This window comes from Eubalaena glacialis, chromosome 8 (genome assembly GCF_028564815.1).
Source record: "Eubalaena glacialis isolate mEubGla1 chromosome 8, mEubGla1.1.hap2.+ XY, whole genome shotgun sequence".
Lineage (NCBI taxonomy): Eukaryota > Metazoa > Chordata > Mammalia > Artiodactyla > Balaenidae > Eubalaena > Eubalaena glacialis.
Window position 1 is genome coordinate 10,287,017 of NC_083723.1, and position 9,990 is coordinate 10,297,006.

Here is a 9,990-nt window from a genome sequence, read left to right on the forward strand (position 1 = left end):
AGTTACACATAACACACAGGACCTCTGGGTCAGAGAGGAAGCCAGGTCAGTACTTCTGGCAGCAGCAGGAGCAGGAGCAGCACCCCATATTGCTTTTCCCCGCTGGGCACCGAGGGCCAGGCGGGACCTTCACACGCAGAGGGTGCACACAGGAGAGGAGCCCCAGTCTTATACTGGCTGCACCCCTCTGGACCTCATCCAAGCTCTGGGATGACGACTCTGGGCTTAACTACACAAGCATTCTTAAATTGGCTGGGACCCAGCCCTGCAGAAATATGAGATATTGGTAGAAAATTATCTCCAACACTTCTTGAACTTATATGGCTGCTTTGAGCCTCAGTTTCCTCAGCTTTAAAGTGGGTGCACAGGGACTTCCCTGGTGGTCCAGTGGCTAAGACTCTGCGCTCCCAATGCAGGGGGCCCGGGTTCAATCCCTGGTCAGGGAACTAGATCCCACATGCCACAACTAAGAGTTCGCATGCCGCAACGAAGATTCCGCGTGCTGCAACCAAGACCTGGTGCAGCCGGATAAATAAAAAAAAATAAATTAATTAATTTAAAAGAAAGGTTAATTATAAAGTGGGTACACATCCCTGTGGTCCGAGTTAGCTCCCGTCCCTTCACGCCTGCCCCCAGCATCCAGCAGCCACCGAGGCCCCCCTCTACCCCCAGGGCATCCTTCTCAACTGGACCAAGGGCTTCAAGGCCTCAGGAGCAGAAGGGAACAACATCGTGGGGCTCCTGCGAGATGCCATCAAACGGAGAGGGGTGAGTAGCACCTGCACCTGCCCCTGCCCTGGGCCCCCTCCCCCTCACCACCTCCTGCCGGGAAGCCAGGGAGGGCCTTCTGGGCGTCCCCCCAGGAAGGGGTCTCTGCCTTCTGCGCCTGGCTGGACTGGCCTGGAGCAGGCTGAGACCCCCCCCACCTCCAGCCCCATCACCACTGCCTCTGTGCCTCTTGGCAGGACTTTGAGATGGATGTGGTGGCGATGGTGAACGACACTGTGGCCACGATGATCTCCTGCTACTATGAAGACCGCCGGTGTGAGGTTGGCATGATTGTGGGTAAGGATGCGCTCCCTGCCTGACCCAGGGGCCTTGGCCACCACCAAAGATGGGGCCGAGGCTTCCCGTCTTCAGCAGGCTGCACACAGCCTCTGCGCCAGTCATGGACCCCAGAGGTGCTGGAGCCCAGGGTGGTCTTAGGGAGCAGCAGGGGTGTCCCGAAAGACAATATACCAATGTATATTGGTATTGGGTGTACCAATAAACAGGTGCTGTTTATTGGTAGGAAGCATTTCAGCACTCACAAGTCACTGCCTCAGATGGTGTACCAGCTGCACGTCCACCTGGCCCATCAGGATTTAATTAAATCACCTTATCTGGTAAGTTGACCGACCTGGACAGATTTGTCCAAGTGGAAGAGGATAAACCAGAGTGGTGTCATCCCTCCCTGGACAGTCTTACCACACCCCGGGGCAGCCGTCTGCCCTGCCCGAAGTGGAGGCAGGTACCAGGAAAGGAGGCAGCACTGGCCCCAGTGGCCCTTTTCCACCAACCGAGGGCCTTTCCCAGAAGTTCCCAAGGCCTTACAATGAGTGTTTACTGAGGAGTGTTTACTGGACATACAGGCGAGCAGGTATTTCCCTGGACTCTCTGGGCCCCGGTTCCCAGAAAGTCAGCATTAAATTTGTTTGCTTCCGCGGCCTCTTCAGGGCCAGCCCTGAGGGTTTCTGTGTTCTTAGGACCCATCTCCAGTTGCATGAACATGTTCTAAGGGGCGGGCGGCCTGCTCTCTGCCTCTCCTCTAGTTTCTCACATCTCCTCCTTCCATTCTCACCTTTCGGATGGAAAGTTCTTTTTTTTTTTTTTTTAACATCTTTATTGGAGCATAATTGCTTTACAATGGTGTGTTAGTTTCTGCTTTATAACAAAGTGAATCAGTTATACATATACATATGTTCCCATATCTCTTCCCTCTTGCGTCTCCCTCCCTCCCACCCTCCCTATCCCACCCCTCTAGGTGGTCACAAAGCACCGAGCTGATCTCCCTGTGCTATGTGGCTGCTTCCCACAAGCTATCTATTTTACGTTTGGTAGTGTATATATGTCCATGCCACTCTCTCACTTTGTCCCAGCTTACCCTTCCCCCTCCCCATATCCTCAAGTCCATTCTCTAGTAAGTCTGCGCCTTTATTCCTGTCTTGCCCCTAGGTTCTTCATGACCTTTTTTTTTTTTTTTTCTTAGATTCCATATATATGTGTTAGCATACGGTATTTGTTTTTCTCTTTCTGACTTACTTCACTCTGTATGACAGACTCTAGGTCCATCCACCTCACTACAAATAACTCAATTTCGTTTCTTTTCATGGCTGAGTAATATTCCATTGTATATATGTGCCACATCTTCTTTATCCATTCATCTGTTTATGGACACTTAGGTTGCTTCCATGTCCTGGCTATTGTAAATAGAGCTGCAATGAACATTTTGGTACATGACTCTTTTTGAATTATGGTTTTCTCAGGGTATATGCCCAGTAGTGGGATTGCTGGGTCGTATGGTAGTTCTATTTTTAGTTTTTTAAGGAACCTCCATACTGTTCTCCATAGTGGCTGTATCCATTTACATTCCCACCAACAGTGCAAGAGGGTTCCCTTTTCTCCACACCCTCTCCAGCATTTATTGTTTGTAGATTTTTTGATGATGGCCATTCTGACCGGTGTGAGATGATATCTCATTGTAGTTTTGATTTGCATTTCTCTAACGATTAATGATGTTGAGCATTCTTTCATGTGTTTGTTGGCAATCTGTGTATCTTCTTTGGCGAAATGTCTATTTAGGTCTTCTGCCCATTTTTGGATTGGGTTGGTTGTTTTTTTGATATTGAGCTGCATGAGCTGCTTGTAAATTTTGGAGATTAATCCTTTGTCAGTTGCTTTGTTTGCAAATATTTTCTCCCATTCTGAGGGTTGTCTTTTGGTCTTGTTTATGGTTTCTTTTGCTGTGCAAAAGCTTTTAAGTTTCATTAGGTCCCATTTGTTTATTTTTGTTTTTATTTCCATTTCTCTAGGAGGTGGGTCAAAAGGATCTTGCTGTGATTTATGTCATAGAGTGTTCTGCCTATGTTTTCCTCTAAGAGTTTGATAGGAAAGTTCTTTAAGTCCACACCTAAACAGGAGCTCCAGGGGCCCTGGCAGTGCTCCCCTGGCTCTCTCCGGTTCCGCAAGACACCACCACCTGGGCTCTACAGCCGCTTGCCTCGGGCTCGCCCCATCTGGAGCAGAGATGGCAGAGTGGCGCGTGGTCGCATCTGCCCTGATGTGCTTAGAAACATGTTTATGATAATTACCAAGAGCTAAACATTGGGAGAAACCACATCAAAGTCTGGATTTCTGTGTTTTTTCCCCACAAAAACTTGGAAGGCCCGGCATCACTGGGCCCGAATTCCAGGCAGCTCCACTGCTGGTGTGAGGTTGGCATGACTGAGTTGCTGTCCCTGATGGCTTGAGGGGTGTGCAGTCATGTTCAGATTGAAGCTCTGCTGTCACCATTTTGAAACTCTCAGTTTATGAACAAAGGACCCCATGTTTTCACTTTGCATGGGACCCTACAAATTACAAATTCCTTAGCCAGGCCCGCCTGCAGTGGCCCGTGTGCTGCTCCCAAGGGCCCACACTGTGACTTACTCACCTCTGGGTGCCCGCCTCCTCCCCACAACAGAGCCTGGGACAGAGAAGCTCAAACACATGCTTAGAAAGTGCCAGAACACAAGGGTGGTGCATAGACAAGACAAAATCATAACATCCCATACCCATCTCTAATTGGCAAAGCACTCTGACACATGTTCTTTCCCTCACTTCTCTCAACTACCCAGGTAATAGGAGGAGTAGGTGTTACCAACCCCTCTTGGGGAAGAGGACCTGCCCAGGGAGTTGGGCTTATCTACCTGAGGTCACACAGCAAACCCAGGTCTTCCAGCTCTTGGGAGAGCTGGTTTCCTTTGCTCCAGGGGATGTAGGGAGTGCTGGGGGTGGAGGGCTCAAGGAAGCTGGGAAGACAGGGCCGCACGGGGCTTCCTGCCGGGGGGATGCACCCAGCAGAGGGGGCATCCCAGGAAGCGCAGCGCCAGGTGGGGCCTGACGCTGCGGCCTCTCGCAGGCACGGGCTGCAACGCCTGCTACATGGAGGAGATGCGGAACGTGGAGCTGGTGGAAGGGGACGAGGGCCGCATGTGTGTCAACACCGAGTGGGGTGCCTTCGGGGACTCGGGCGAGCTGGACGAGTTCCTGCTGGAGTACGACCGTGTGGTGGACGAGAACTCCCTGAACCCCGGCCAGCAGCTGTAAGGACCGCCCCTCCCCCTCCCCCCACGCCGGCCCCGCCCCGCCCCGCTCTGGCGGCAGATGGGGCCGGCCCGCAGATAATGGGCTTGTTTTTAAACAGCTCTGGGGAAAAGCAAACTGACAATCCCTTCGTAAGCTGGCTCTTCTCTTCCTTCAGCTCGTACGCGTGTGCCCCTCTGTGAACCGGGAACAGTGAGAGATGCTAAGGATTAGTCTTTAAAAAGAGGGTCTATGGGGACTTACCTTGCGGCCCAATGGTTAAGACTCCGCGCTTCTACTGCAGGGGGCGTGGGTTCCATCCCTGGTCGGATCCCACATGCTGCGCAGTGTCGCCAAACTAAGATTACAAAAAAAAAAAGAGGGTCCGTAGATAGAGGAGCGGGAACCTCCCCGCTTCTGACAGGTGACCCCTGGCACAGGAAGGCTCTGAGACGCCCCCCAGCAACGTTAACTGGGTTTAGTCCAGAGTTCCCCAAAGTACAGCTCTGAACACGTTCACAGAATGAATCATAGTATTTGGGGGGATTCTGCGGGTTCGCGGACAGCTGGAGAACCAGCCCTCACAGAGCTTGTCCTGAGTCAGGGCTCTCCTTTATCAGGCGCCTTCTGCAGCGCGCCAGGCACGTGCTAATTCTTTCATGAGCTTCCTCTCGGGCTCTCATAAGCCTCTACTAGGTCGGTAGTATTCAATGTACTACAAGATGAAAATACGGAGGTTTACAGACTCTAGCGCCACCGGGCCAACTCCGTGGATTCCAGGAGCGCAGGGACCTAGGAGCCCTAGCCAGTGAGCAGAGGCCCGCCCCAGGCTGGTCACTAGCCGCTCTAAGCCTGAGCTTCCCCAACTGACACTGGGTGATGAGAACAGCACTCGTTCCGCATCTGTGGGAAAACCCAAGTGGGCTCAGCGCAGGGTCCTTCCTGAGGATGGTCTCAGAGGGACTGAACCGAGGCCCCACAGTAGAGCGTTCTCCCAAGGCCCCAAAGCCCCTGTTGATAAATGCGGGAACGGGCATGAACCCGGTTTTGCCAAGGCGGGGGTTGGTCACAGCGTCCCACATGGCCTCCTCGTGGCCGTGACTGGGGGTGGTGGCTGGCCTCTGCCTGCTCGTGGGGACCTCCCTGCTGGGGATGACCCGGCTGCTCTCTGTCCAGGTACGAGAAGCTCATCGGAGGCAAGTACATGGGCGAGCTGGTGCGGCTCGTGCTGCTGAAGCTTGTGGACGAGAACCTGCTCTTCCACGGGGAGGCCTCGGAGAAGCTGCGCACGCGCGGCGCCTTCGAGACACGCTTCGTGTCGCAGGTGGAGAGGTGCGCGGGCGCGCGGGGGCGAGGGGTGGGGTACAGTGGTGGCGTGCATGGGGAGGGGTCCTGGACCCGGACCCACGGGGCGTGGGGGCGGGGCCTGGGCGGGGCTCAGAGGGCAGGGGCGGGACACTCGTGAGGTCAGGGGGCCGGACTCAGGGGGCAGGAGCCCAGGACCGGATAAGGTTCCGGGGTGGGGCAACGGCGGCGGGAGTAGCCTTCGGCCCCCAGGGGTACCCGCCATCGGGCAGCTGACGGAGACCAGGCGTCCTCTCTGTGCTTCCCCACCCGCTGTGGACCTCGTCTCACTTCATCCACACAACAGCCCCGAGGCACGGCAGTGTCACCCACGTTAGGGCGGAAACCCTGGGTTTAAAGAGAGGGGTAATGACCAGATTACTGCTGGTCCCTGGCGGAGTCAGACCCGCTCCGCTCGGAAGCCCGAGCCCCAAAAGCGCTTTGCCTGGGAGAGGTGGGCAGGGGGAGGAGAAGAGGCCGCCGCTGTGGGGATCGGGCTGGTCTGGGACCAAGCGACCCTCCCGCGACGCCCTCCTGTCCCCGCCCCGCAGTGACTCGGGCGACCGCAAGCAGATCTACAACATCCTGAGCACGCTGGGGCTGAGGCCGTCGGCCACCGACTGCGACATCGTGCGCCGCGCCTGCGAGAGCGTGTCCACCCGCGCCGCGCGCATGTGCTCCGCGGGGCTGGCGGGCGTCATCAACCGCATGCGCGAGAGCCGCAGCGAGGACGTGATGCGCATCACCGTGGGCGTGGACGGCTCAGTGTACAAGCTGCACCCCAGGTGGGCCTGCTCGGCCGTCTGCACCTCCCCGCGGGGTCCAGCCTCCCTCTTGTGAGTTCGCCTCCTAAGGGCAGAGCCCGGGCATCGGTCTCCATCTATGATATACAGGCCGAAACGGATGCTCTCCGAGGTCCCAAGGATTCTTAATCTCCTCGCTCCCCCTAAGCCCACAGACTCAGGGGAAGGTTCCCCTTGGCTTACCCCCTGCCCTGCCTTCAGCGCGTTAACTAACCGCAGCCCCGCTTGCCCCCTGCTCAGCTTCAAGGAGCGGTTCCACGCCAGCGTGCGCAGGCTGACGCCCAGCTGTGAAATCACCTTCATCGAGTCGGAGGAGGGCAGCGGCCGGGGTGCGGCCTTGATCTCCGCGGTGGCCTGTAAGAAGGCCTGCATGCTGGGCCAGTGAGAATAAAGGCTGCAAGGCAAGGAGGAGGCTGTGGCCGCTACTAGACCTGGGCTCCAGGGGACACACTCCCTACAGGTCCCCCCAACCTGGTCCAGTCAAGAGGCTTCTCCTTGTAAGGACCTTGGATGCCTCCCATCCCCGCTGTCACCCCAGGAGATGGGGAAAGCTTCTCTGGGGATGCGGTGAGGCCCTGGGCAGGCCTCTTCTCTCAGGGTCAGTTGGTAGGATAGCCCTAGGGCCCTGACTGGGTTGGGGGCTGAGATGAACAGGAATGGAGAACCCCCAAAGTACCTCGCCTTTCTTGCTGCAATCAAGGGCCCAGAAGGGAGTTATTAACTCAGGATTTTGTTGCATTTCTGCACTGCTCTTGGAGCTTTCAGCCTGGCTCAGCCCTGGCTCTGGGACGGGGGTGCCCTCTGGACCCTACTATGGCCTGGTTTCCCTGGGAACCCAGCCCACATGGGGAGGCAGCCCTCATGACCTGGCCAGACCTAGACCTGGGTACCATAGCGGGCCCCAGGGAGCTGCTGATCACCCAGGCCTGGGAAATGGAAGGGACCAGCTCCATGTTGGAGGCTGTGGGTACCCCGAGGCCTGGAGATGGCAGCCTTTTCCCTCCCATCCTGCCATCCCTGAGTGGTTTCTGGTTCTGGGATGGACCCTCACAGGAGGTGCAAGAGACAGAGTCCCCATAGCCCCTGCCCAGAGGGGCCCAGGAAGAGGAGGAGTCCCCCTACCCACAGACAGGCCTGGGAGCATCTCCGGGATCGAGTCCTCGGCTCCCACGGCACTGGGCACTCAGAAACCCCAGCAGCACTCAGCACACCCCCAAGGGACAACCCAGGCCTCTTTCTTCTCACCAGACCTCCATGTACCACACCAACCTCTCCATGCCCAACCTGGGACTGTGTGGGTTTTTTTAATTAAAAGTTTTAAAAGTTTAGAATATGACCTTGTCCACCGTTCTTTGATCTCTGTGTATAAGACTGTGGGACAATAAACATATAGACGTGGTCACATGTACACAGACACTCTGCAGGCCTAGGCGTGTTTTGGAATTTTCCATCCTCTCCACAGAGCTATGCCAGGGAGTGTGAAGAGTGACAGACCAGGCCTTAGAAACAGGAATGGGGTGGCGTGCCGGGGTGTGGTCAGAGGTCCTGGACTTGCCCAGGCCTCTGCCCACCAGCCTGTGGGATGCGGGGTGTGGTTCTGAGGTCTCCAAGAGCTCCAAGGGAGTGTCTGGGAAGGAGTGGGGCTGCTCTGGGAAGGGAGATGGCTGGTTCTTGGGACTGGTCCTGCTGCAGGTCGGTCTCAACAGGGGATCCCTTGGAGCCACTTGGGTTGTGACAGTGACTGCAGTGGGAGGCCAGGATTACAAGAAGTCACGTGATTTCTGCGGTCCTTCCAATTTGGTCCTGAATGAAATGCCTATTTCAGGTTAGCCAAGCCTAGGGCCTAAGACCAGTTACTTATGAACACGTATTTGTAAGATTTTAACATACACGCACTTTTTTTTCAGGTTTTTGGATGTTATCATCTTTTTTTAATTTAATTTTTATTTTATATTGGACTATAGTTGATTTACAATGTTGTGTTAGTTTCAGGTGTACAGCAAAGTGATTCAGTTATACATATATATATATCCATTCTTTTTCAGATTCTTTTCCCATATAGGTTATTACAGAGTATTGAGTAGAGTTCCTTGTGCCATACAGTAGGTCCTTGTTGATTATCTGTTTTGTATATAGTAGTGTGTATTCCACTCACCTTTCAATAGATAAACTATCTAGTTTCAATAGAGAAACTATCCAGCAAATCTGGAATGACTGTGTTGTTTTATTCAGAACTTAACCCAAAGTTGTGATTTTGAGTTGTCACATCCTCCTTGAGATGCTCTCTCGTTTTCTGGTATGCCTCATGTGGAATTACTTCTGATCTTTTTAGTTCTCTCGAGTCCAAATTATGCATCAGAAGTTTGTGTGAGCATCTGATGACTTCATTATCAGTAGTAATGTACTCGTGTTCCACCATTCAGCTACAGTGTTTGATCTCATTTTACCATAAATTATTTCCTAGTTGTCCTTCATGTTATGTATGGTTCAGGGCATTGTATTGTTGTTTTTTTTTTACAATTCTCTATGGAGGTAGCTTGTATAGCCTATGAATTTCATTTCAGGAGAGTAAAAGGTGTTATAAAATACTTACTTGCTATACAAAAGGGACGTTGGGGCTGTTGGATGAGAGCCCTGCCCTCCCAGCGGGCCTCCCTGCATTCCTCACCCCAGTGGGCCATCTCCTGTTCCGGGTTCAGGGAGCAGCCAGCAGCCCACTCCTGCTCTGGGCGGTCCCCAGCCCCCCAGCCCCCCAGCCCCTGTCTGCCCCGGGCCCGCAAGGAGCCTCGAGGCTGCTGCTCTGGCACAGCGGACAGAGCCCAGGCCCCTCACTCTGCGGTTGAACCCCACAAGAAGGGCTCGTGACCCACTTTCATGGGGATCCCAGGGGATGCTTGGGGTCCAGGCAGTGCTCCGTGCTCCAAAAGCATCACGTGGAGGCTCTGTTTGGGGTCACAGCCAGCTCAGGGCTGCCTTCTGCCCCTCGGTCAGAGGGGCCAGAGGCCAGGGCCAAGCATCTTCACCAAAACCTCTGGGAATCCCCAGGGGTCTCAGGCCAGAGACCATCCTCAGAACCACCAACTGCCCTCCCAAGCCCAGTGGGGGCCCCGGGCCAGCCCCCCGCACCGCTGCTGTCCTCTTGGCCTGAGCGGGTTCTGGGCTGGAACTGCAGGAAGGACGGTCAGGTGGGGTTACAGGGGCCCCTCGTTCAGCATGAGAGTGGTGAGAGTTGCGACTCTGCTCTCAGGAGGCGTTTCACCCGCTGCTGTCAGGGTGGGTAGACACCCGGATGTCACAGGTCGGGGGGGCCTGAAGGTCGCCAGGAACGTGGCTGGAATCTGCTCGGGGGCCCTGTCCTCCCCCAGCCCAGGCCGAGGCTGCCAAGTTTGGGCCTGTCCTCTCCTCCTGTCCTTATTTGGTGCACTCCAGGTGATAAGGCTGAGACATAAAGGGGGCTGTGGGCCCCTCGCAGCAACTAGGCTGCTGCAGAGAGAGACGATGGTGAGTGCCAGGTGGGGGG

The 9,990-nt window shown here is 55.0% G+C and overlaps 1 protein-coding gene across 2 annotated transcripts in view; it reads left to right on the forward strand.

Annotated features, from left to right (window-relative positions):
• GCK (glucokinase) overlaps positions 1-7,761 on the forward strand; it is a 48,491-nt gene extending 40,730 nt beyond the window's left edge. For both annotated transcript variants that reach the window (XM_061198392.1, XM_061198393.1), the window contains 6 exons: positions 673-768; positions 966-1,065; positions 4,160-4,343; positions 5,500-5,655; positions 6,219-6,452; positions 6,711-7,761. In XM_061198392.1, the coding sequence (XP_061054375.1) occupies positions 673-768; positions 966-1,065; positions 4,160-4,343; positions 5,500-5,655; positions 6,219-6,452; positions 6,711-6,855 (915 nt within the window). In that variant the 3' untranslated portion in view covers positions 6,856-7,761. The remainder of the gene's footprint in view (positions 1-672; positions 769-965; positions 1,066-4,159; positions 4,344-5,499; positions 5,656-6,218; positions 6,453-6,710) is intronic.
• Positions 7,762-9,990: the final 2,229 nt, after the last annotated feature.